The 26,286-nt window shown below is 61.9% G+C and overlaps 1 protein-coding gene across 4 annotated transcripts; it reads right to left on the minus strand.

The window, feature by feature from the left end:
* Positions 1–25,275, minus strand: RHBDF2 (rhomboid 5 homolog 2). Of its 4 annotated transcripts, XM_042965978.1 has the most exons (20): positions 25,181–25,275; positions 20,416–20,473; positions 12,768–12,964; positions 9,487–9,652; positions 8,615–8,742; positions 7,881–8,076; positions 7,577–7,780; positions 6,632–6,760; positions 6,157–6,275; positions 5,809–6,003; positions 4,466–4,577; positions 4,188–4,262; positions 3,847–4,008; positions 3,450–3,559; positions 3,231–3,294; positions 3,047–3,141; positions 2,688–2,763; positions 2,433–2,533; positions 2,078–2,231; positions 1–1,362 (listed from the first exon to the last, which is right to left on the minus strand). In XM_042965978.1, exons 4-20 carry the CDS (start codon positions 9,628–9,630, stop codon positions 943–945), a joined length of 2,484 nt encoding a protein of 827 aa, XP_042821912.1. In that variant the 5' UTR covers positions 9,631–9,652; positions 12,768–12,964; positions 20,416–20,473; positions 25,181–25,275; the 3' UTR covers positions 1–942. The 4 variants fall into 4 exon arrangements, with proteins under 4 accessions (XP_042821912.1, XP_042821913.1, XP_042821914.1 ...); XM_042965979.1 differs by lacking the exon at positions 20,416–20,473 and having other exon boundaries at positions 25,181–25,270; XM_042965980.1 differs by lacking the exon at positions 25,181–25,275 and having other exon boundaries at positions 20,416–21,235.
* Positions 25,276–26,286: the final 1,011 nt, after the last annotated feature.

Below are 26,286 nucleotides of genomic sequence, written 5' to 3' on the forward strand. Positions count from 1 at the left end.
TTACTTCTAAAGAGTATCATTTAATACATTTGAGACATCATCCATATAAAGTTAGCGTTACTTTTAAAAATTAGAACCTTAATATAAACCAGTAAAAAATGGGTCTGACCGAGCCTTGGGCAACCCCTGGGGAACCCACCCCAACTCGGGCAGGAGTGAGTAGCCCAGTCCCCGCCCCAACTCGGACAGGAGTGAGGCAGAGTGGAGTAGGGCCGGCCTTCTCGAAGCCAGCCCCATGAGGCAGAACACTGACTCCGAGGGAGGGCCAAGAGGGACACAGAGGGGACAGCCTCTGTCTGCTCGGAACAAGCGCTCAGCTTCCCAGCCCAGCTGTGCCTCGTTGGTCTTTTCGGCCCCAGACCGTGGCAAAGCCCTTCCCACAAGTCTGCTCCAGGAGCGTTAAGGGCAGGCTCACCAGGCTACCGATGAACGAGGGGCCTGGGCTCTTAGGGCAGAGAGGGGAGGAGAAACAGGAAGGAGGGCTGGCATGTTGAGGCAGGCGTGGGAACCCTGGCCACGTCCCAGTAAGGGCACGCTCACAGCAATGTGGTGTGTGTGTGTGTGTGTGTGGCCGGGGGGCACCAGCAGAGGCTGAGGGGGGTGACGGGCGAAGCCTGAGGACCTTGGTAAAGAAAGAAGCCCACTCCTAGGCAGTGGTCCCGCCAGCAGGGGAGCGACGGGCGGGCATGGCCCTGAGCCCCTGAGCTGCAGAGAAGCCCGTGCACGGAGTGTCCCCCAGCCTGAGGAAGGGGGCGCCTCGCTGCCCCGGGGGAACCCGCCTTTGTGACCGTCTCGCCTGGTGGAGGGAGGGCCCGGGCCCCTGGCAGTGGGTCTCCGGAGCGCGGGGGAGGGGGCGCTCTGCAGCCCGGCCCGGGCCCCGGGCCCCGGGCCCTCAGCGCCCCGTGAGCAGCAGCGATGCCCCGCCCGGGGGGGGGCAGGGGGTCAGTGCAGCACCTGGTCCAGCTCGTACTTCTCGCAGAAGCGGCTGGTGAAGGGGAAGCAGGTGAGGTACTCGATCCAGGGCCAGTGCACGGGGTGGACGTAGAGCCAGATGACCAGAGAGGCGAAGAGGCCGGCGAAGACCAGCAGCGAGACCAGGATGAGGGCCCTCTTGCGGTACTTGTCGCTGGTGCCGAAGGTGATGTAGGGCAGGAAGGCGAAGGCCAGCAGCAGGCCGCTGAGGAAGCCGAAGATGTGGGCGATGTTGTCGATCCAGGGCAGGAGGCCGCAGACGAACAGGAAGAGTACGATGGCCGACAGGTTGAGGAAGGCCTTCCAGGGCCGCTCCAGCAGCTGCCAGCTCTGAAAGAGCTCCACGAAGAGGCAGGCGAGGAGGCCGAACTGCGACCCGGCCGGGCCCACCTGGGGCGGGAGGGGGAGGGGAGAAGGGTCATTTCCAGGCGCCCCAGGGGGAAGCCCGGAGCCCCCGGGGACCCGGGTCAGCCTATGGGTGGGCTCCTCCCAGGCGCGGGGACCCTGAACCTGGGGTGGGGGCGGGGACGGGGTCAGGGAGCAGCCGCAGCGGCTGGGCCACAGCTGGGCTTGCGGCACCCACGTTTTCTGCAAACCCTGAGGACCTACTACGGGCCCAGTGGGCGGTCAGTGCAATCAACGCGACAGACAAGCCCACTCCAGGCAGCGAACGGCGGGACAGACAGACCCTGAGCGAGCCAACAGCGTTAGACTGAACCGATCAAAAAACTCGCCGTTTCCGTGAGTCTAGAGTGGCTGGGCATTGGAGATTCCATACAGCTCAACCCACAGTTATGTGACAGGCAGGTAGGCAGGCAGGGTCGCGGTCACAAAGAGAAACGAAGCAGAGGCGAACAAGAGGAGGGACAAGATCTGGGAAAGTCGGAAGGGACGCCTGAGCATGACCCGGGGGCAGTGCTGTTCCCTGCACCCGGGGATTAGGGGATCGGCCACTAAGCCCACAGCTTAGCTGTCCATCTGCTGTTGAACCTGGCGTGGGAGGGCGCCGTGTGTCCCTGTGGCAGAGCCAGTGGGGGGGGTGGGGTGGGGGTGGGGGAGCAGCAGAGCCGGCCCCGCCCCCTGCCCTGCCCCTCCGAGTGCCTACCTCCGCCCGGTAGGGGAGGAAGAGGGCACTGGCGAGGTTGCCGGTGATGCCGCTGAGGATAAAGATGATGGCGATGCGGTGCCAGCCGGCCAGCTTCTCCAGGTCCCGCAGGATGGTCATTTGGAAGACCACAGACACGAAGCAGTGCACCACGCTGGGGAGGGGGGCGCACCAGGCATCAGCCGTCCTGCCTCTGCCTGCGGCTGCCAGCCAGGCACTGCAGGGGCAGCGGGGTCTGGAGGCTCGTGGCGGCTGCGCGCTGGCCCGGGAGCCCTCCTCCGGGGGTCTGGGGGGCGGGGGCGGGCAGACATCACAGGGGCCTGGCGGGAGGGGCGGGCAGCGAGGGGCCTTTTACCCAGCGTGGAGGAACAGAGACAGCCAGAGCCTGTAGAACTGATCTGGGACCTCGGGGTTGAGGAAGGGCAGCAGCCCACACACCTTGTCCAAGCAGTGCACCTGGGGGCAAGCGCGTGGAGGTCAGTGCCCTCGACCCAGCTGGCCCTGACGTGGGGGGGGGCAGAGCCGGGTACCTGCTGCGGGAGGGTACCAGCTCCAGGAGGCTGCGGCGCTCTCCTCCTTACGCTCAGGGCCCCGCCAGGCCCTGCCTCACCTGGGAGCAGAGCGTTGCCTCTTCGTGGAAATAGCCGTGCATGAATTCACAGTATTCCCGGGTGGTGATCTCACAGCTGGGGGGACAAGGAGGCCAGGGGATGCGTCAGGGCCCTGAGGACTCCTGCCCGTTCACCTGCTGCTCAAGGCCTGGCCACAGCAGGCATCGCTGGCGGGAAGGGGGTGCCGCTCTGAGGGGACCACAGCTCCGGGGCAAGCTCCCTTTCATTCTACTCACGCCACGGGTGACCCCAGAGTCACCAGGTAGGGAGGACACTGGCCCGGGGTGGCGGGTGGTGCCAGAGGATGAGAGGAAGCTCTGGGCGGGGTGCCCGGGGCAGAGTGCCCGGGCTGGCTCACCTGCCCTTGGTGCCGATGCAGCACGGGCGGCCCTTGATCTGGCAGTCCATGTGCAGGAAGCCCGTGCGGTTACTCTTGGCCTGCTCCGTGCAGATCTGCCGGGACGGACACCGGGTTGGGCCCGGGCAGCGGCAGGCACCCCCTCCCTGCCCTTGCTAGACCATGCTCCACCCCGGACACTCACTGGCCACTTGGTGATGTCGTCGGGCCAGATGTGGGCGCCGCTAGAGGCTGGCTCCTCACAGGTTCTGGAGGCAGGGGTGAGAGGGGGCAAAATGAGGAGCTGTGCCCCGCCCCCCAGCCTGCCACACTCCCCTCCGACATCCCTGCAGGAGCCAGGGGCAGGATACGCAAGGCCGTCTTCTCATGGGTGGCCCAGCGGTGGGCCACCCTGGGAGCGTACCTGGGGTCCTGATGGCACACTGCCCCCGATGTCCGCCTCTGGCCCAGATCAGACTTGTCCATGGGGGGGCCCGTGTCATCCTGCCACTTGACAAAAGTGGCCAAAGTCTCCTGGAGGGCGGAGGAGGGTTGGTTACGACTAGGCGAATGTCCCCGTGAGAGTGGGCAAGGGAGCCTCCAGGACAGGGGCTCTTCCCCTCGTCCCCAGGGCTCAGACCCATCTCCCAGACCTCTACCCCCGGCTGACGTTCCCAAGACCTGGCTTCCGCTCCTCTGGGGAGGTCGGCACCCTCCCCGTGCTGGCCCGTGTACAGGGGTGTGTGGGGCCGGGAAGGAGGGAAGGGATGGTCCTCCAGGGGCCCTCCCCAAGGCTAGGGCAAGCGGAGGGCCGGCCCTACCGAGCAGTCTTTCCGCTGGGTCTGGATGCAGCCCGAGTGGTCGTTCTGGACACAGCAGCCCGAGTCCCGCTCAAGGTCTCGCTCCCGAAGCACCAGCTGGTCGATCTGCTGGTCCTTCCGGATGCAGGGCGAGAACTTGGCTCCCAGGTGGATCAAATCGATCTGGGGGAGGGCAGAGAGTAAGCGTGGGCCCCGACCTGGCCACTCTGTTGAGTCTCCCCTGAGGGCCCCCTGACGAGGGGGGGGGGGTCCCCTGGGCAAGCCGACCCCCTGCCCAGCTGGGGGTGACGGGGCCCAGGGCCTTCCTGCTGTGGTGCTGTCCCACCCGCCGGGCCCCTCACCGAGCTGGGGCCGATCCAGAAGTTCTCCTGCTGGATGTACTTCACGCTCTCATACACACCTTTGTTCCTGAGCACCTGGGGCAGGGGCAGAGGGAGGGCGGTCAGGGGGTTCCCCATGCCAGGGTAGGGCTGAGGGGTGAAGCTGTGGTGAGCCCAGAGCACCCTCCTGCACGGGCCAGGTTGTGGCCACGGGAGGGATTCGGTGGCCGACGACGCTTGATGCCTCTCGGGCGGGTGGGACCCCCGGAGCGGAGCACCCCTAACTTAGCCTGGCTCACCAGCTGGGTGGTGACGTGCTGGGCAAAGCCCACGGGTGCAATGCCATACGTGCAGATCACCAGCAGCGTGATGATGATGTGGACGAAGGTCAGCCAGTAGGTGAAGTAGGGCCTGGGGACACAAGCCTGGGGTCAGCGGAGTCGAACCCACATCCCATCCCTCAGCCTGTCGAGCCCGCCCCCCATCAGCTCCCCTTCTATTCCCCTCCAACTCATCCTTCGTCACAGTGACATCACAGCCCCTACAGGGGGCGCCTGGGTGGGTCAGTCGGTTAAGCGTCCGACTTCAGCTCAGGTCACGATCTCACGGTTCGTGAGTTCGAGCCCCGCATCGGGCTCTCTGCTATCAGCACGGGTCCTCTGTATCCCTCTGCCCCTCCCCCACTTGCGCTCGCGCTCTCTCTCTCTCTCTCTCTCTCTCTCTCTCTCTCTCTCTCTCTCTCAAAAACAAATACGTGTTAAAAAAAAATGCACTCCAACATGTCTCTCCCTGCTTAAAACCCTTAGATGGCTTCCTGCCACCTTGGAATTAAGTCCAACATCGCCCCCTCCTGCTGGCTGCAAGGCCTTGCTGTGCCCACCCACATTCTTCTCTTACAGTTCCTGGAACAAACCACAATCCTCGCGGCCCCAGGGCCTTTGCACACGGTGCCTCTTTTGTCAGAAATGCTCTTCACATCTCTCTTTACCCGGCTAACTCCTGCTCACGCCGGCTGCACCCCTCCTCACCAGTTCACTCTCATTCTCCGTCCTCCTTGGGACGCTTGCTATCCTTGTTATTACTTATTTATAATCGGGGTTTAATGTCTGTCAGGTCACTGCCCATCGCACACTGGGAGGACTGCCCTCCTCCAATCCTCTCATTTCCCCCAAGGTCTCTGTGCACATCCTGCCCCACGCTCCCCTCACTCATAGTCCAAGGTTCTGACCGTCCCTCTGGCCCACCGGGCCCTCCCGGTCTCTCCTGTCGGAGCTGTTCTGGGGCCAGTGGGGGATAGCACTCAACGAACGCTTGTCGACTCACTGCTTTCGGGAGCCAGGCTGAGGATCCAGGCCGAGGAAGCAGGGAGGGGGAAGAGGCAGCAAAGCGCCCGGGGACCCCTCCCCGGTGACGCACATGCTCGCAGGGCAACCCCGGGGACTCGTCCCTGCTGTCCTCGCCCGCAGGGGGCGCTCGCCAAATGCCGGCTCAGTGAGTAAGGGGGCTGCTGCAGGCGAGGGTCCTGGGGAAGCCGGAAGCTCCCAGGCCTCCCGGGGTGGCCCTCGGCCCTCCTGCCCTCTGCCTGCACCTGAGAGCGGGGACGCCGCCCACAACGCCCGGAGCCGGCCGCCTCGCGGCTCACCGGTGGCTGTCGAAGCTCTCCAGCTGGCGCTGCACGGTGCTGCTGATGCTGCGGCGGTAGCTGCGGTTCAGCCAGTTGCCCACCACGCCCAGGCCGTAGTGCCGCCTCTTGCGGTCAAAGGCAAAGTGCTTCACCTTGGAGGCGATGCGCCTGCTGCGCCTGGCCCCGGGCGCCGGGGCTCGGCCCGAGTCCTTCCTGGTGGGGGAGGGCTCTCAGCCTGCTGCCCCTTCCCCCCCCCCCCCCTGCACATCCCAGAAGGGGGCCCGGGAGGGACCTGCTGTGGGCTGGGGGAGCCCTTCCCCACTGCACCGCTTCCCTCCGCTTGGAGGAAGGCTGCCCAGAACTCACAGAGGGACCTGCACCCCATCGGGGGAGACCGGGGAGGCCGAGCGTGGGATCCCCCGGAAGTAGCTGGCAGAGAGCGGGGGAGACTCAAACACATCGTCGGGCATGGAGCTCATTTCTTCCTGGGGTGGGGTGGAGCGGGGGACACAGAGAAAGACAGTGTGAGGAGTCACTGTCCCAAATACTGCTCCCAACAGCTCAATCCAAGGACAGAACAAAGCGGGACAGGCTCTTGGGGAGGGAGGTGCAGGGCTTGTGCCTGGGAGCCCTCGCAATGATTCCCCGTTGGCACCTGCCCCGCCAGGTCCCTGACGGAGAGACAGGGGCCCAGGAGCTCCGCAAGGCAGCATATCCCTCCAACCAGGGGGCCCTTGGACCTGTCAGGGGCTCCTGGCAGCGCACGATCAAGGCCAGGTCACCAGTCCTAACTCCCAGGCCACCCCGTACCCTATTCCCGAGGCCCACACCCCATGCTTGCCTTACTAAAAAATGAGGAGTCAAATGTGTCTGCCCCATCGACCACGTCCTCCTCCAGGAAGCTGGGGTAGGCAAAGCTGCGTTTGATCACCCGGCACCGCTGTCCCGTGGCATCCAGCACGGAGCGCCCCTGTGACAGGGCAGAGGCACGGGCATCAGGCCCCCCCTCCAAAGGGACTGTCAAGCCCATCCTCCCTGGGCAGAGCGTGGCCGGAGACAGGGCACCATCTTCCATAGCCCTGAACGTAGCGCTCTCTCCGCAGTTGGCCGTTTTCCTCTCCCTGCTGACGTCCTGCCCTCTGGCTTGGGCAGCTAGCTCGCCACCACTCGTCCCGCACCCTTACTCCCCAAAACTCGGGCCATCTCCCCCAGCCCCAGCTCCGCGGCACGGCACACCGTGCCCCTGCCCCCCCTCTCTGACCCCCACGTGCCACGCCCCCTCCTACCTCCGGGCCTCTGCGTGGGCCCTTCCCTCTGCTGAGAAAGCTATTCCTCTTTTGGGGAACTTCTTATTTTTCTGGGCTCAGCTCAAGTGGCTTCCCTGACACGAGCCCCTCTCCTGCACCGACCCCGGCACTTATCACACTGACTAGTGACAACTGCCCCCTCGGGACTGGGGGCTCTCCCAGGGCAGGGACACTGGCTCCTGTCACTCTGCAGCCCCCGTGCCCAGCACATCATAGGGGCCGAGTAAACTCGGGTGAACTGACTGCACATGTCACTTCCGACTTGCCCAGCCCGTGTCGGTGCAGAACCCGGCTTCCCAAACCCTGGAGCGCTGGGGCTGGAAGGCCATGGGCCAGGCCCCGGGCCTCTCTGCCGGGTAACCTCATGCATCCGCTGCCCTTGGCACGGAGGGATGCGCCCAGGTGAGCTCTTGGGGGATGCTCTGGGGGGAACAGAGAGGGAGGGAGGGGCGGCGGGGGCCGGGCAGAGGCATCTTCACCTTGAGGAGGGCGGCGGCAGCCTGAAAGCTCATGTGGGCCACAGACATCCTCTTGCGGCGGGGCAGGTGGGAGTAGCCAGAGCGGACGCTGGTGAAGGATGTGAGGGACAGGACCCCAGGGGTCAGGGGCGGGTGTGGGGCATGGGGCCTGTCCACCTCGTCCGGGTGGCGGAACGCCCGTCCTCGGGCCAGTGGATCCACAATCTGGAAGAGAGGGAGGGAGGGAGGGAGGGAGGGAGCAGGTCGGGCCCCTGGGCTCCGTCCCCTGCCACTGCCGCCGCCCCTCCCTCCCCCCCAAACCCACCTTGGGCATCTTGCAGGGTTTTGGAGACTCGGTGCCCTGGAAGGATGGCACCTCCTGGCTGGGGAGCTCCAGGTCCCGCTGGCACGAGGCCTTGAGGCGGCCGTAGCGGACGCTGCAGTGGTGCAGGCTCCTGCGTTGCCAATGCTGTCGCTTCACCTCCCAGTCGCCGCTGACCCCGAACCACTGGGCCGTGCCCCTGCGGGAGCCGAGAGCGCCGCGGGGGTGGGCACGCCGCGGGGACGAAGACCAACGCGGGCCAGGGCACGTGCAGGGGGGACGCAGGGTGGCAGGGTGCCATGCACTTGGGTGCAGGGGAGGGGACGTGGGAGGTGACAGCATGTGTGGGCAGGGGACGACAGGCGACAAGGCACGTGTGTGTGCAGTGGAGGGGGACAGATCGGCTCCCCCCTTTTGCCCCTGGGTTGGTACCCAATGACCAGCTAAAAGGGGTGGGCAGGCCTCCGGGAGCCACTCTGTGGGCCGGTGCCTCCCCCCCACCCCGCTCCTTGACCCACGCCCGCAGGCTCCACCCTGTGACTTTCTACAAGGCACACATTGCCCTTGGGCCTCAGTTTCCCCCCCGGAACACGGTGTTAACGGATTCTCACGTTCCAGCCCTGCAGGGAGGGCCGCTCATTAAGGCCTTCCCGCTCCTTCTAGGAAGGGGACCCAGGGGCCAGGCCCGGAGAAGGTCCGTAGGGCTGCCGGGGACGGGGGGCAGGAAGGGTGCTCACTTTCGAATGCTCTGGGACAGGGAGGCCTGGCGGCGGAAGCCTGGGCGCTTCTCTGAGCTGCCCTCCTGCCATCGTCCCCGTGGCTCCTGGAGGCTGACACTCTTCACGTAGGCTGGGTTCCTGGGCCTCTGTGGGAGGACAGGCTGGGACTTGGTGGAGCCCAGAGCCCGGGCTGGCTCTTTTTTGGCTCTCTACGTGAGAGCACCACGGAGAACAAGCCTCACCCCCAATTTACACGCCCTGAGCTGCTTTCCTTCCAAATGTAAAGTCACCATCTTTTAACTCTTCAGTGACCCCCAGCGTGATTTCCTAGCTCCTGGTTCCCTGTAGGAGGAAGAGCCCCCCGGGGTGAGTGGGTGGCACCAACACAGCACCCCTTTATGCCCCAGGACACTGTTTCAAGCCTGCTCTCAATGAGCCCTTTATGGAGCGCTGGTCCAGCCTGTTGGAAACGTTGCTCATTTCCATTCTCCACGGGAGCCAGGCGCCGCGGGGTCAGGCTGCTGATGCCCAGCGCGGGGGCCCCTTCCCCCAAGTGTGACAGCCCTCGCCCCTGGGCGGGGTGGTGTGGCGGGGCCCAGACAGAAAGGGAAACAGCCAGTCCTGGGTGGAACCGGGAGGCTTTCTCAGGACCACACATCCCACCGGGAGACCCACAGCGATCACCGGGAGACCCGGCACCTGCGCTCGGGGCCCGCTCACTGTGACATCTGGAAAGGCAGGAGGGGGCACAGGCCTAAGTCAGGGGCTACACAGGCAGCTGGGGCTCAGGCAGAAGGGGCCTCCTCCGCCCGAACAGTGCTGTGTGGGCACGGCTGTTGTCTGGGGCAGGGCGGCGAGCCTCCAGGCTGCCCCCTCACCTGTCCCTTTACCTGGGGCAGCATGCTGGCCTGCTCGCCAGGGGCCGCGGTCTCGGGTGGAGGGATGGTGATGGACAGATTGGGCGGCTTCCGGCTCTGCAGGCGGCTGCTGGACACGGAGGAGACGCTCTCGCCATTCTTGTCAGCGGAGGCCATGGCGGGCAGGGGGGCAGCGTGGCTGGAATAGAAACAGGGAGGGGGACACGAGTGTGTCGAGAGGTGGCAAGACAGGAGGGGACCGGGGACTGGGCAGGTGGCCCAGGTCAGGCCTAACTAACTCTGGGGTCTAAACCTCGCCCCAAGAGACCGAATCTGACCTGGGTGGGGTATTATTGCAAGAAGGTCTATTTCCGCCCTTCGTCCTTCGTTTGCATTCCAGGCCGGCCGGGGCCTGAGAAATCCCCACCTTTCCACCTCCTCCCACTGCAGGACCACACCCAGAAAGGAGCCTGAGGGCAAAGGACTGAGCTGCCAGGTGACCTTGGCCGCCTTGTCAGCCTGGTCAAAGTAGGCCAGGGGCCAGAGGGCATCTTCTTGGGACCCCGAGCCCTGCCTTTGATCTCGGGGCAGGGCCTGGGGGAGGACCAGGAGAAGGCTCCGGGGCCACCCAGTGCGCTGGCCACAAAGAAGAGGTCCACAGCTGTGCGGGGAGCAGGTGCTTTCTGGGTTTCTAGCAAGGAAGTGGCTGCGCGGCCTGATTGCAGATAGAGAGAAAGCCACCGTGCTGGTTCCTGTCCCCTGGGCTGCCTGGTTCCTTTTTCAAAGGTAACTGAAATTGCCACCTGTCTGGTACTTCTCTCTTTTCATGGAGGAAAAACGCTATATCCTAACCATAAAAGTGACATGTGCTCAGACCCAGAAGACCTATAAAGCAGACAGTGAGCTCATGGCCTGCCTGTCACCCCACCTGCCACCAAACAGCCTCTTTGCAGCTGGAAAAGGACACACATACTTGGGTTCTACACATGCTCCTGCCACAACTTTTCTTCCATAGTGTGTGCGTCTTGTCCCATCAATGCACACAGAGCTACCCTATTTTTCTTGTTTTTAACGTGTATTTATTCTTGAGACACGGAGACAGTGTGAGTGGGGGAGGGGCAGAGAGAGAGGGAGACACAGAATCTGAAGCAGGCTCCAGGCTCTGAGCTGTCCCCACAGAGCCTGACGTGGGGCGGAGCTCGAACTCACAAACCGTGAGATCATGACCTGAGCTGAAGTTGGACGCCTAACCGACCGAGCCACCCAGGTGTCCCTTCTTTTTCTTTTCTTAAAAAATGTTTATCTATTTGAAGGACAGTGGGGGGTGGGGTGGGGCACAGAGACAGGGAGATAGAGAATCCCCGAGCAGGATCAGTGCAGAGCCCGACATGGGGCTTGAACTCACGGTCGTGAGATCACGACCGAGCCGAAATCAAGAGTTGGTCACACTTAACCCACTGACCCACACCAGCGCCCCTAGATTTCATTGAGTGACTACCAAGATTTCATTGAGTGGAACATACCAGGATTAAACCAATTCCAGACTGATGGCTGCTGAGGGTGTTTTCGGCATTTTGGACTTGTGCCTGGTGCTCACCGACACCCCTGCCTAGACCCAGACCGGGTCCTTGTCCCAGCACTAACCCAAGACAAACTTCCAGAAGTGGAGTTGCTGGGTTGAAGAGTAAGTTCATCTTGAATATCAATGGATCTTGGGAAATGGCCTTGCCAGAAGGAGGTGGCAATTTACTGACTCCGCCCCCATCTGGGGCTTTTCTACTCTCACTTGGGTCACCAGCCCCCACTTCCCCTTTGACTCCACCAGAATCAAGGCCCTCTGCCTGTTCTCTTCTCTCCCTTTCATCCCTCACTCTGCCCTTTTCCTGGCTAAAATCTGCGGCTACTTTCTCTCCCCACTTCCCGAAGCTGCTGGAGCGGGTTTGGTTTCTCCTCCCCTCCTGTAAGGCCAGGGGCGCCATATCCACCTGCTGATACAGCGGGGCTGACCCCGGCTGTGCACGGACGCGGGGAGTCACGCGGGAGCCCTCCGGGTAAGGGCATGTGGGGCCGACGTGTGACAGAGGGTGACAGCAGCCACGTTTGTCCCGAGTCTGTCCGTCCCCTCCATCTCCACCTCTCACCCGAAGGACCACAGGCAGCCTCCCGAACACTCCACCCGCCGCCCCTCGAGCCCCCACCCTCATGACCGTCCTCTACGTAACAACAAAAGTCACCTTTTAAAAGCACCAATCACACCACATCACTCTCTGCTCAACAGTGTCCCACGATTTCCCATTCTCCCTTAAAACGGACTCCAAGCTTCTCACTGGGGCCTTTGAGCCCTGAGTGGCTGTGTCTCCTCCTTGCCCCTGACCCGGCCACTCTAGGCCCCCGACTGTCTCGCACCTGCTAAGCTCGGCTAGGGGCGCCGAGGGGTCACGGTCAAAAGCACGCTGCAGGTGGGTGGTTCTGGGCTTGACCTGCACAGAGGCCCGCACTTGACCACAGGTCACCCACGCCCTCACCTTATAATGGGGGAAAGACCTCCCCCCCAACCAAGAGAGGCGCCCTGGGCATCAGATGACAGAATGCACGACACACGCCCAGGCTGTATGCGCACACAGAAACGTGGGCGGGAATGTTCACGGCAGCATGATCAGCAGGGCCCAAAGGTGGAAACGACCCCAATGCCCATCAACAGACAAACGGACCAACAGAAGGTCCCACATACACACGATGGAATGATTAGTCACAAACAGGAGGGCAGCGCTGACATGGTCCAGCAGGGATGAACTTTAAGGATGTTTATGCTAACCGAAAGAAGCCAGACACAAGGGACGCCTGGGTGGCGCAGTTGGTTAAGTGGTCGACTTGATTTCCGCTGAGGTCGTGATCTCATGGCTCTCATGGCTCTGTGCTGAATTAAATGTGAATTACAGCTCAATGAAGCTGTTAAAAAAGTCTCAGGCAGGTGCTCCCCAAACGTCAGGCCTCTGCCTGCGCTGGTCCCTCCATCCCCACGTCAGATCATCACAGGGTGGGAGGGGTAGCTCCTTCCTCTCACTCTGGTTCCAGCCGGAGCGCTGCCTCCTCCGAGGAGCCCCCCCTTGACTGCCTGAAGCAGCCCCCTGGCCCTCCCCTCCCTTCAAGTCTCTCCGTCACTCTACCCGGGTTGCCTCCCTTGTTCACTGCTGCGCCTCCACCTCCAGAGGAGTCCCGGCCGCAGACAGCATCAGTTCGTACGTGTCGAAAAGCAAACAAATAAGCAAACAGTTGCTGCCCCTCCCCCCACCCCCTGCTAACCGGGTTCCTACCTTCGGATCTGGGCTGAGCTCACGGCTTCCTGGGTCTTGTCGCAGGGGTCTTTAGAGCATGATCTAGTATGTTCTAGTCCTTCCCTCACTCTCTGCAGATGCTCTGGGGTCAAGTTTCAGCTGTGTGGGCAGGTGCACAGACGCAAAGGCAGCCGGTTCCAGGCCGAGCAGGGCAGCTCCTTAGGCGCGCGCAGTCTCTAAGGAAGGAAGGGCAGACTCAAGCAGGCGCGTTGGGACCAAAGGACCTTTTAATCTTCCTGACCTCAGTCTCTGCATCTGTAAAACGGGGTAATCCCACCGGCCTCGTGGGTGAGGGGTTAAAGGCTATGTTCTCGCCACCTGGAGTAAGAACCCCTCTTGGCGGTGAGCTGGGTGCTCAGACGGCCGGGCAGCCAGGGGGGGTCCAGCCTCAGAGGGTTTGCCTAAAAAGCCACCTGCAAGCCCCCACCCCCTCTCTGGGCTAGGAACCCCAAATCAGGGTGGCCTCTACTTTATTTTTCCTGTTTCAACATAACTTCACTACACACGTTTAACTTAAGGTGCTGGCTGTCTTCTGATCAACATTTCCTTTCTTCAAAAAAAATTGTTTTTGGGGGGAGCGCCGGGGTGGCTCAGTCAGTTGAGCGTCCGACTTCGGCTCGGGTCGTGATCTCGCGGTTTGTGAGTTCGAGCCCCGGGTCGGGCTCCGTGCTGACAGCTCCGAGCCTGGAGCCTGTTTCGGATTCTGTGTCCCCCACTTTCTCTATGCCCCTCCCCCACTCACACTCTCTCTCAAAAGAGAATAAACATTTATTCGCTTTTGAGAGAGACAGAGCGTGAGCGGGGGAGGGACAGAGAGAGAGAGGGAGATCAGAATCAGGAGCTGGCTCCAGGCCCTGAGCTGTCAGCACGGAGCCCGACCCGGGGCTCGAACTCACAAACCGCGAGATCACGACCCACGCCGAAGTCGGACGCTCAACTGACTGAACCACCCAGGCTCCCTTCAACATTTCCTCTCGATTAGAGTAAGGCAGGTATTTCAGTGTTCAAATGATTCAGAAGTCATATTCGTTTTTTTTTTTTAGAACATTTTTTAAAATGTTTATTGAGAGAGAGAAAGAAAAAGAGGGAGACAGACCAAGCAGGTGCCACACTCAGCAGACAGCCCAACGTGGGACTTGATCCCATGAACTGTGAGATCACGACCTGAGCTGAAGTCAAGAGTCAGACGCTTAACCGACTGAGCCACCCAGATGCCCCACAAGTTGTGTTCATTCTTTAAACGATTTATCCAGGTCACATCCACACAACATAAGATCAAGCATCTGAAGGTAAAGAACTCTGTGATATTTCGCTCTAGGAGCTCCTGCACAGGGCACACTCGGCAGCAGACCCTCGGGGAGCAGAACCCTGACAGCTACCAGAGGCAGGACAGGTCAAGTATTCCTGTGCAACCAGGCCTGGCTTGGCCCTTCACATGCATTACCCCATTTTGTCCTCAAGACACCTTTCAAAACAGACATCTGCCATCGCTCCCCTTTTGTGGCTGGGAAGGGAGGAGGCTCAGAGGGGTTAAGTAACTTGCCCAAGCTCACACAGCCAGGAAGGGAACAGCTGGGTCTCTTTAAGAAACAGGAGCCACCCCCCCACCCAGCCCAAAGCTAGAGCACACTGGGGGCTGGACGGCCCCCTATCAGGGTGACAGTGGAGTCCAGCCCAGAGGGAAATTATACTCAAAAGCACTTAGACTCTGTTCCTCAGAGGCCCGGGGTTACCAAGAGGGGCCCAAGGGGCTACCGTGAGGCCCACCAGAGGCTGGGGGCAGGTCTGCGCCCTCCCTCTGACTTCACGGGGCAACAAAGGCTTCCAACCATAGGAGGAACTTTGGGGTGGGGGGGGAGTGGGCGCCAGAGGGGGTCCTGAGGAAGAGCTGGGGGCCCGGGATGTTTCTGCTTTGGGTTTGACCAACAGACTCAAGCATCCTTCTTTCTACTGCAAAGTGCTGGGAGACCCGACCCCACACCTCAGGGCAGACTGGCCGTGGACGATGAGGCCGCCCAGAGATCACGGGCAGATGGGCCTCAGCGTTGGGCCAGCCGGCTCCTCAGATCCCACTTCGCGTCTGCTCTGGGCACAGCTCCCAGACAACAGCCTCACCTGGGGCCCCTGCACGGAAAGTTCTCCAATTTAGTCTCCTTTGGGACCAGGGTGCAGTGAGAGGGCACCAGGCAGGCACTGTCCTGGGAAACTGGCACCAAGGAGGGAGGGAGGCAGGCCGTGGAGGAAGGCTGGGAGAATAGGGCTGCCGAGTCCAAGCTTGGGTGAGCTCATCAAGCAGGTAGGATCCTTCTGGAACTCAGGGCTGGTCACACTTGCCTGGAGTAGATACCCAGGGCCCTTCAGAACCTGCCCCGACCCCCACCTGATACACCAGTGTCCCTGCAGATTCCCAAACCCTCACTTTCTTGTCTGAGGCCCTGCACCTCCCCTGGCCGCACTAGGCTCCACCTTGTCTGCCTGGGCGACGCCAGGTGAAATGTCACCTCCTCCAGGAAGTCTGCCCTGTCACCAGACAGAACCAACCACTTTCTCACTTGCCTCTCCTGGCATTCTGCAGAGATCTGCCTGTGCGTAGGCCTGGGCCCTGGGCAGAGGCAGGTCTGGGCAGAGGCAGGTCTGGAATAATCAGGCCCCTGCTAAGGGCTGATGGGATGGGAGGCAGGTGGGGGGGGGGGGGGGGGAACGCATGCATGGCTGCAGACTGTCAGTCCACATGGACCCTGGACCAAAACTACCTCCCCCCATCCTGCACCCAGCCCACTCTGGAAAGCTCCACGAAGTGCCCACTGCCCTGCTGTGGCTCTGTGACCAGATGCTGTCCCAGGATGAGCCCCCACTGGGTCCCCCGTTCCCCCCTCCCCAGCACAGCCCAGACTCCCCAGCCTAGGACCCGCTGTGTTGCAGACCATCTGTGCCACTGTCTTGACAGAAATGAGGGCAGACACAACCTTAGGCGGTAGGACTGGGGAGACTGGACCGGCCCCAGGGCACTTCTGGGGGTCACGGGGAGAAGCGGCCTGGCCCTGGAGAACAGACGCAGGGCTGCGCGCGTGCCTTCCTGGGGCGCAGCATGGTACCCAAGACCGTTTTCACCATCTTCGTGGCCAAGGCCACGTCCTGGCCTGTAAAGAAACGTCACCCTCCCCCCTTTCCTTCACTGCTAAGCCAGGGACTTGGACGAGGTGATGGCCCAGCATCGATGCCCACGAGGCCCACACATTTAGTACAAAACACCACTTTCCCACAGCCCCTCTCCACCATGGAGGGGTGAGCCTGCTCCTGAGACTGACCCCACACTTGTGCAGAAGCACCAGAATCCCAGTTCCTTCCCGAGAGCGGCAGGGGGCAGAGGGTAGGGCCGGTAGTGTGGTGGGGTCATGGAGGAGCCCAGACAGAAAGTGCTGGAGTTTTGGGAGCACCCCGCCCCACACACGTCTCCCACACCCCAGAAATGCTTGCTCACTGCAGAGGAAATTGTGACATCCTGGGACCGGGCTTCCTCCTGGCCCACAGTCACATCCGCTGCTCCGAGACCCCCTGGGTTGGTGCAGCGGCCAGCCTCCGGGTCGGGGTGGGGGGAGCGTGGAGAGTCTGAGAGCCTGTCCCACCCAGCGAGGCCAATGCCACCTGCCCAAGCTGGATCCTGGCCTCGCTGGGGCCCTCCCCCAGAAGGACCTTCAGCCCCTGCCCAGGGTAGTTGGAAGACTTCGAAGGGGCCTGGGTAGGGAGAGGGGACTGAGGGTGGAGCCCGTCCGTCGTGGGGTGGGGTGGGGCAGATCCAAGAAAAAGTGAAGTGCAGTTCAAATGACCCAGAGGGACCCAGGGGCTGACACTGTCACCCCTGCACCACGCCCACGACCCGTGGTGTGACCCAGCTGCCGGCAGCCAGGCGCACATGACAGAAACGGAGACTCAGAAACCACTCAGTGATGCCCACAGAAAACCCGGTTTCCTCACAAAGGGTGGGGCTGGACACTACCAGCCAAGCCCTATCCCGACAGTCGCAGCCGGGCCTCGGCCGGAGAGGTCCCCTGCCCCCGATCTACCAGCGCACGTCCAGACGGGGTGCTGGAGGGGCCCCCAATCCCCTCCCCACCTGCCTGTCACCGACGCACCCTAGCAGGTGTCTGAATGCTCCCCTGGTCTTGACGGGGTCTCCGGAATCCCCAGCCTCTGAGGACTTCACGACCCAGGACAGGGAGTGAGCCGCAGCAGCTGACATCAGCGTGTAGCCTGCGTGTGGCCAGAACTGGGGACCAAGGGGAGGGAGGGAGGGAGGGGCTCGGGCAAGGGGCGAGCATGCCCTCCAGTAGAGGACAGAGGGAGACCACTACGAGCCACCAGATCAGATCAGGAAGTTCAGGGGACCTCCTCCGGCGGGGGGGGGGGGGTGGGGGGCGGCGCAGGTCCCCTGAACCGAGGAAATAAAGAAACCACCACTTGGCCGTGGGTGAGTGGACCACGGGAGGTCCAGAGGGAAGGGAGGCGGCTCGGGGCTGCGGGGAACCTGTCTGTCCCCTGATGAATCACAGGATGACAGGGTGACAGGATGACGGCCAGGGGCAAGGAAGTGGCCTCTCTCCCCTGTTTCCCTGTCACAGAAACTGAAACCGGCCTGTCCCTCCGCCACAGCCCTTCTGGGAACCAGGTCGTTTTTAGAAAGCTGCGAAGAGGAAGCTGGCCCTCACCCACTGTGCAACCCCCAGGCAAACCCTGGCTTCTGCTGACCTCGGGAAGTTGCTCTAGCTCGAGGCTCTAGCTCGAGGCCCAGGCGCTTATGTAAAGGCGGTCGTTTGTCTAACCCGTCTCCCTATGGGCTTCCTGATGGCCAGTGACTCACCCCCGCGCACCTCCCTGCCCTGCTAAGTGGGGCCGGGAGCAAAGGCCGGGAAAGTGCAGAGGCGACTCTGAGGGCCGGGGATCAGGACTCAGGAAGGCAAAGGACGCGGGGGGACGGGAAGGGAAGGGACCACCACGTCCCCCTTGGAGGCTTTGAACTCCAAGTCACTCCCCGGTCAGAGTTAGAGAAGCCAGCAGGAAGTGTCCGCGGGCCTCTCCGTCCCTTCCGGCCAGCACCCACTTCCCCACTATACTGGCACCTGTGCTCAGCCCAGCCTCACCCTGCCCTGCACAGGGAGAGGCCGCACCCACAGAGGACCCCGGCCCAGAGAGCCCCCATGTCTTCACCCCGACACCTTTAAGGGCTTTGCTCACACTCAGTTCAGAAGGCAAAGAATGGAGAGGAGGGGGCACAGTCAGGGGCTCGAGGACCTGCTGGCTTGTCCCCACTGTCCCCACCAGACCCCAGGTTCTGGATTCCCCTTGACCCAGTTAGAGTGGCTTAGGTAGCAGGGCCAACCACAGACCCAGGAAGCGGGCCCCGGGCTCCAGGCTGAGGCTGTGAGCCTGTGGGAGTCCGGGGTGGGGAGGCCAAGTTCTTAGAGCGCCGCAGACCCCGACGCCCCTTTGTAGTACGCATCAGCTTTCTCAGGACCTCGCGCCAGCAGGGCGGGTGGAGATGTGAAGGCCCCGTCCTCTGTGGGGGCCCTGGGCCCAGGAAACTGGCTGAGCTGGATGCAGCAGCCGCTGGCAACATGCAGGGGCAGGCAGGCGGCACTCAATGCCGCCACGTGTCCCCAGCTGGACACAGTGCTGGGCCCTGCCCTCCCAGGTGCCCTCTGGGACTTTCTGGACTCCAGAAGCTGCTCGTAGAAGCACACGAGGGGACAGCAGCTGAGCAGGGATGCACGTGCCCTTCCACACCCCAGGAAAGCAGCAGCTCCCAGAGCCTAGGGGCCAAGTGCAGCTTGGGGACCATAGAAGAAAGGGAGCACAGGGGCCCGTCCTGGGGTGCTCTGCCCAACGGCCCAGCCTCCTCTGGGAAGGTGACACGTTCTGTCCCAGTTCTGTTACTCCCTGAGCATCACAGTGAAGAAGGGAGGAGGCAGGGGGGCTAGGCAGCTGGGTGGCTCAGTTGGCTGAGTGTCGGTTGAGCTCAGGTCGTGCAGTTTGAGCCCCGCATCGGGCTCACTGTATTGAAGCTGAGGTCGGCACACGTGGAGCCCACGTCAGGTCCTCTGCCCCTCTCTCTCTGCCCCTGTCCCGCTTGCTCTCGCTCTCTCTCTCAAACATAAACTTTGTCTATCTAAAAAAAATTTTTTTGTAATGTTCATTTTTGAGAGAGAGGGAGACACAGAATTCAAACCAGGCTCCAGGCTCTGAGTTGTCAGCACAGAGCCCGACGTGGGGATCGAACCCACAAACTGTGAGAACCTGAGCCAAAGTTGGACGCTTAACAGACTGAGCCACTCAGGTGTCCCCAAAATAAATAAACTTAAAAAAAAAAAAGAAGAAGAAAAGGAAGTGGCATCGGGGGGCCAGAGGCCCTGACTCTTTCTGGGCCAGATACCGGGGCAGAAGAGGCTCCTAGAAAGGGAGGACACACCACTGGATGCCATGTTGACCCGAGCTTGGTGCGGACTTGAGCTTTGCTCCAAACAGGCAAGAGGATCTGTCTCTCTTAGGATCCTGCCGTGCTGGGAATTGGTTTTTGTTGTGTTTTCAAGTTTATAATTATTATAATTTCATAATCTCTGCATCCAACGTGGGGCTGGAACTCACAACCTCGAGATCAAGAGCCAACCCTTGAACCAACCCAGCCGGGTGCCCCTGGCAGTTGGGTTTTCACTGGCTGAGGCCCAGCCCATGCTCAGTGGTTGGGGGAAGGTTGGGGTCCAACATCGGTTGGGGAGCGGGGCGGGCCTACTTCACCCCTGCTGGAAGCTCCCTGACACCGAGGGGTGACCAGACTGTTTCCAGACAGGACCACACTCAGCACCCAGAGCAGGGCTCTGTCTTGAGTTTGCAAGGGTGGGGTCCACCTACTTTCCACCCACCTCTTTGTGGCCTGGCTCCAGACGGTCCAACTGGGGCACCTGGGAGGCTCCGTCGGTTAAGTGACTCTTGACCTTGGCGTAGGTCGTGATGTCACGATTCATAATAGGTTCAAGCCCCAGCTCAGAGCCTACTTGGGACTCTGTCTCTCCCTCTGCCCCTTCCCCCCTTTCTCTCTCGTATGCTCTCTCTCAAAAGAAAAAAACACTGTCCAACTGGGGGAGACTGGTGCCCAGCCCTAAATGCTGTGTGCTTCAGGCAAGCCACTTCACATCTCTGACCCCAGTCTGTTTATGCATAGCCTCCCGGGAGTCTGAAATCTAGGTGGCTTTGTCACCATTAGCCAGGGCTCACTTGGGTGGACATTCAGCAGAGGGACAAAGGCTTGCCATAGTTTATGGAGAGGTAAGCACCTTGCCCACGACCACTCAGCCGGAAGTCAGGCCCTGGGCTGTCCTGGGTCCCCCTCACTTCTGGAGGCCCAGGCCGGCCCCACGGCTGGGAGGGAGCATGCCAGGCAAACAGTTTTCAGCTTGTAAACACTCATTAAGGAGCTAATAAACCTGACTTTCCAGAACCCTGCCCTGGAGCTTGCTGCTTCCCTCCAAGGGGCTGGTCCCAGCCCCAGTGGCTGCTAGACCTTCAGGGCCCTTGGACCCGGGCTCATCCAGGCCATTCGGACAGGGGAATGTGGGGATTTGTAAACCCTACTCACCGAAGTCCCTGCGTCACTTTGGGGCAGCATGGATTCTCCTGTCGAGGAATGAGGAGGGCTGCGGGGAGGACAGAGACAGGACTCAAACCCTGGCCTGGCCACCTACTTGCTGGGAGACTCCGAGCAATTTGCCAGAGGAAACTGAGCCTCGGTTTCCTCTGCTGTGAAATGGGGGGATGCCTCCCCCATCCAACAGAGAGGACATGAGATTATGAATGCACAGAGCCTAGGCCGCTATCGCTGGCCAGTGATCGGTAGCTTCTTTTATTCCTGGTTGACCACGGCTCACTTGGGTCCCTACATCTGAGCCAAGAGCCCCAGTGGTGACAGATCTCTATTTGACAGGTGGGGAAACTGAGGCTCAGAGAAGTCAAGTCACCTGTCCAAGGCCCCAGAGTTAGGGGGTAGTGATGCCTCTTGCCACCCTGGCACTGGTGGGGCAAAGCGGCCACAAAATGGGCCTGGGGTGGTGACCGAGTGGTCCATGGGCTGCGGGCGAGTGTAGGTGTGGGCCTCTGAGACTCAGGAGTCCCTCCCAGCAGCCCCTAGGCAGAAATGACATCACCTGGCACTTAGGTAGTGCTTCTCAGCTTATCACAGGGTTTTCTCAAACATTCTCTCACACTGCCCTTATCTCATCATCACCAGTGAGATCAAGGGCTCAGGCCAGATTTTAGTGCCAAGTCCTGCTCTGGCCCCATCCCACAGCAGGTCCCCCACCTCCTGTCTCAGGCCTTCTGGGGGCCACCCTGGAGGCCTGACCTGGGGAGGGCCATCCGGAGAGGACAAAGATGCTTCCTGCCGTCCGGCAGGGGCGGGACCCCCCCCCCCCGAGGATGCTCTTGGCACAGGCTGTGGGGCCGCACGTGGGAGGGAGAGGAGGCAACCAAGGCTCTGAATGGCTTACCCCGTTCCTGGCCCCAAGAGCCCGGCCGGAGGGAGCAGAGCTGAGGGTCACCGCAGCCATGACCCCCTTGCCCCCCCATCACAAAAGTTGGGGGGGGGGGACAGGGAAAAGCCCCGGTTGGGAGAGGCCAACAGTTCCTGGTCTGAGACTCCACTCCCACTTGGAAACCCACCCTCCCGTTCCCTCTTCCCTCCGCCTCTCGGAGCTGAGGTTCCCCACCCCGGATCAGCCCCCCTACAGAGTAATTCTAGCACTGTTCCCCAGCATGTTCTTATCGAGTCCTCCCCAGAGCCCACGAGGCAAGGCCCCTGTCGTCCCCACGGGCCTGTGCCAAGGGCCACAGACACGCTCCTAACAGCAGGCGTGATGCCACTATCGTGGCAGCTCCTACCTCAGGCTCCCGGCCCCCCAAGACTTCACGTGCGACACCACTGGAATCCTCCCGGCAACTCGTCCCGAGGCTCTGTTACCCCACTGTATAGCTGAAGAAACTGAGGCACGGGCTCTAAGTGACCCTCATCCTACCGACCACTATTTCGTAGGCCACTGTGCCCACCAGCTTCTGGGCCTTGCTTCTTGGCTCCCCACGCTGGGAATCCCCCTCCTACCGCCCTCCCACCCTCCTGGCCGGCATCCCTGATTGGCATTGCCCACTTAGCTCCGACCATTTTCCTAGCACCCCGCCCCCACAACATGCCTTCTGGCAGCGTCTGAACGGCAGACAAATGACTTGTGTCTGGGTCCCCGGGTAAGCGCACACAGTGACGGAATGTGGACGCAGTGCTCCTACTTCCCTGAAGACGAGGTGATGAATTCTTATTTACACACCTCCAACTCCCATTAGGGAAGCAACACTAACTTTATGGGCTGTGTGGGAAAAGCCCTTGTTTTCCCCCCAGTGACGGGACAGGTGGGGCCACGTGCCCTGGCCTGTATCCTCGGAGCTGGCTTTGCCCGGTCGCCTTCCCAGCCCAGCCACCACGGGTGAGTTTGGCCTGCACTCCCAGTGGCCACTGACGTCCCCGCCAGTCCTCCCCCCAGCCTGGCTCAGCTGGATGGGAACCCGGGAGCAAACGGGTGAGCTCACTCCGGAAATCCCCGAGGGTGGCCAGGGTAACACTGCTCCAAAGTGGGTGGTACAGGCCGGAGGGGATGTGCAGAGATGGGGGGGGCGGGGGGAGGCAGCCCAGAGAGCACATCTCCCCAGATGCCGCACCGCGAGGCAGGCGGGAGGCTGGGGCCACCCCGATGCTGCTACCACTCGTCCTGAACCAAAAAGAAGTGGCAGGTGGCTCGCTGAAGTCACCCGGACAGGAGCAGGTACGGGCATGCACAGACACACCCCCTCGGCGTCTTCCTGCTCTTATCTGCCGTCTCATCGGGCACAGTCTGTCGTAGGTTGACGGGAACCCTCTGAAGGGCTCCAGCCACCGGTAAAAACACCACCACCGACGAAGAGCCAGGCTCAGACCCCGGCGGCCTCTACAAGGTATTTGTGCCGCGATTAATTCGTCCTCTGAGAAGAACAGAAGTGCCCTCCTGGGCAGTGTGGGTCTGTGCGTGTGTGGGATACCACGGAGACCTACAGCTCACAAATGAGCGAAGCAGATAGGAGTCAGCTGGCCATTTACCAGCAGGTGGCACAAGGTTTTGGGGCTGGGCCTGGGAACCGCAGCCCAGGTTCAATATCAGGCTCTACTGCTTAATTCCTGAGCAGCTTTGCACAAGTCTTGAATGCTGCTTTGTGCCACGAGAGACACTAAAGACAGAGGTCCCTGTTTCGGGGTTTTCGATCAACAAAAAGATGGCAGTGCCATTCCAGCCCTTTTGAAGTTTAAAAGCAAAACAGCCGACAACAACGAAAAACAAAACCACCAAAAAAACCCCCCAGAAACTGCCACCTGCCCTCTTGCCCTGCCAGAGTTCTGGGTGGGTCCAGGAGGCCAGGGTCCAGAAGTGAACAGAACGTGGACAATGGACACTGTCAGGAAATGGGAAGGGAGGGCAGTGGAGTGGCCCGGGCTTCTGGGCAGGGACTGTGTCTTCATTCCATCCCATCCTTCGAGGACAGCCCACCCCCCCCCCGCCCCAGCCCCCGAGAACTGAGCCAACATTTCTGAGCCCCATTCAAAGGACTCGTCCCTACTGGGGTCCCCCTGGCCTGCCCCCTTGGCTAACATCAGGAGCAGGGGCTGCCTCGCTCTGCCAGCAGGGGGGGCCCACCCTGGGGCCTCTTGTCTAACCCAGGGTTCCCACAAGCCACAGAGGACCTTTTTATTGCCGGAGGGAAGCAGATTGGAGAGCCACAAGGAACTAGAAGCCTGTCAGTCCTTGGATGTTATTTTCCTGGTGTAAATAACCAGAAGAGTTAGGTGTCAGATTAGAAGGGAAAATTCCAGCAGGTCACATGGCATTAGGCGTCCATGCCTGTCTCAGCAATCCAGCTTTGGGAAAATCTATGAGAACAGAGTTGTGCCCATTCCCTCCCCGCCAACCAGGCGGATATTTGAGCTGGAGGGCTGTCCTGGCTCACCCTGCATGGGAGGCTGCCTTAGGGGTGAAGCACTCCAGGACTGAGCCTTGAGAGGGCCCTGTGCCCAGCCCCTGGGACTCAGCTCCTCCCCCACAGCACCCAGACCTGCTTCCTGTAGGGCCCCCCCCTTTGAGCAGGGAAGAGGCAGGCTGATGGCACCAAAGGAAGTCCTATTGCTGGGGGGAATAACTGCCCTCACAACTTAAGTTTACTCTGTTCTTCTCCTGACCCCTGGGGAAACTGAGGCAAGCAGGGGCAGTCCAGAAGTAACTTGACGGGCCAGGTGCGGCTCCGGGGTCTTTCAACCTCAGCGCAGCAGTGACATTTTGAGCTGGTTAATTCTCTGTGGTGGGAAGCTGCCCTGTGCACCGTAAGACGTTTTTAGCAGCATCCCTGGCCTGTACCCACCAGATGCCAGTGGGAACACTCCCCTCCTTCTCCTGAGTTGTGACAACCAAAATGTCTCCAGACATGATCAAGTATCTCCTGGCACCAAAAATCAGTCCCCTGCTTGCCCCTCTGCCCTCCCTACGAAGTGGCAGGAACACAGAGGCTGGGCTCATCCTTTTACCAGCAAATGTCACGAACGCGGGGTCCTAAATTATTTGGGAACCAGAAGCCAGTTCACGTGTGGGGTCATCTGGCAAGTCTCCCCCTCGCCCCCTTTAGCCTTTCACCCAGTTAGGCAGGGGCTGAGACCTCAGCTTCCCCTCTGCCCTGGGATGGGAGAGTATGTCTAGCAGACATAATCCTTTCTAACCCGCACCTAACCCAAGGCCCTTGCAGCAACAGAGGGGACTGCTGGGTCCAATTTCTGAGCTCCGACCTAAACTTGCTGTGAGTCCACTCTCCCGCACCTGTTTCCACCCTGGCGAGGCTGAAAGCGGCCAGGCGGCGGCCCGCTGCTCGTCCAGGAAGAGAAAGGGGAGGGAAGGGTCTGAGTTCCAGGAGCTTCTGAAACGAAGGCGAGACTGCGCGGTCCCGTACCCAGACAGTCCCCTCTCTTCCTCCCGGGGGCTTTACACGTCTGCTCAATCGTCGTGCCCCCTACATCTGGTGACCCGTGGCCAAGGGACCTCTTAGGCGTCTCGCCCCGGCCGAACCCCAGGGACCGGCAGCCCGGGTCCAGCAGCCCCGTCCGAGCCCAGCCCCGGCCTCTAGCCTCGGGCGCGGCCCACGTGGGGCCCGAGCGCTCCGCAGGTCGGGCGCCCTCGCGGGCCCCGCACAGCAGCCCCAGGCCGGGCTCGCGCCGGACCCCGCGGACCCCTCTGACGCCTGCGGCCCGGCCGCCGCGTGCCGAGCTCCGCCCTTCACCCCGCGCTCACCTCCCTGCGGCCCCACGTCCCCGGGACGCAGCTCCGAGCGGCGCCGGCCAGCGGCTGGGCGGTGGCTCCCGGGGGCGGGGCCCCGGCGCTCCGCCTCTTCCCTACCTGCGCGCGGGCGGAGGGGGCGTGGCCTGGCGGTCCGGGGCGGGACCGGGCGGCCCCGGCGACCTGGGGCGGGGCCTGGCGGCCTGGGGGCGGGGCTCCGGGCGGCGCGGGACTAGGCAGCCCGCCCCGGGGCGCCGGGGGGCGGTGGGGAGGGGCTCACGCCCCTAGCTCTGCGCTCCGATCCCTGGTTTGGGGGCGGGCGTCCACGCCTGGGGAGAGCCCTGTTTTCTACGGGAGCCGGTCTCTTCCAGGCGTCGTCCTCTCCTCCCGGGACAAAGCGCATGATCTAGGTCTGAGCTGCCATCACGTCACCCCTCCCCCCCAAGGAATAGTCACTCCAGTGACGACCACCCCCCCATCCCGCTCCTGCCAGCGCTCTCACTCTAAGGCCAAGTGGACCTGCCCCTCGAACCTTTAGCCGCTCACTTTCCCTAAAACGCATTTGGAGCATCTCGATCGCTCCTCGTCCTACTGCAGCTCCCGCCTCCAGCAAGCCTCTGATCTCTGCCCTCCTCTGCATCCTCCCGGGGCGGACGCGCGCTCCTAGGCCGAGTCTTGCTCCACTTCCTCCGCCCCCGTCCGACCCCCACACGAAGCCGCGGGTAGGAGTGTTTGCCGCTGAGCGAAGCACGCGCTGGGTGCCTGCGGGGGAGGGGGTGGGGCGGAGGAGGGGGGAGGGTGTCTCTGGAGGAGTCCCGGGAATCTTCTGTAGGGCCGACCCAGTGAAAACTCACGTTGTCTCTGGCCCGACGACACACGACCTTCCTGATGGGGCAAAACCTTGGTTCACACGGGTGCCTGCAGCCGAAGAGGAAAGCGGTCAGGATCTGGAGATTCGGTGAGGCCAGCCTCGGGGACAGGGTGGCCTCAACCCAGGCCCTAGCCCCTCTGAGCCTGTTCTTAATTTGCAAAGTAGTAAAGCCTGCCTGGCCTTCTCACGTGGTTGGCAGTGGGGATATAGCAGTGTTAACTAGGTGGTTATTACGGGCGGTGGAGGCTGA

This window comes from Panthera tigris, chromosome E1 (genome assembly GCF_018350195.1).
Source record: "Panthera tigris isolate Pti1 chromosome E1, P.tigris_Pti1_mat1.1, whole genome shotgun sequence".
NCBI classification, from domain to species: Eukaryota; Metazoa; Chordata; class Mammalia; order Carnivora; family Felidae; genus Panthera; species Panthera tigris.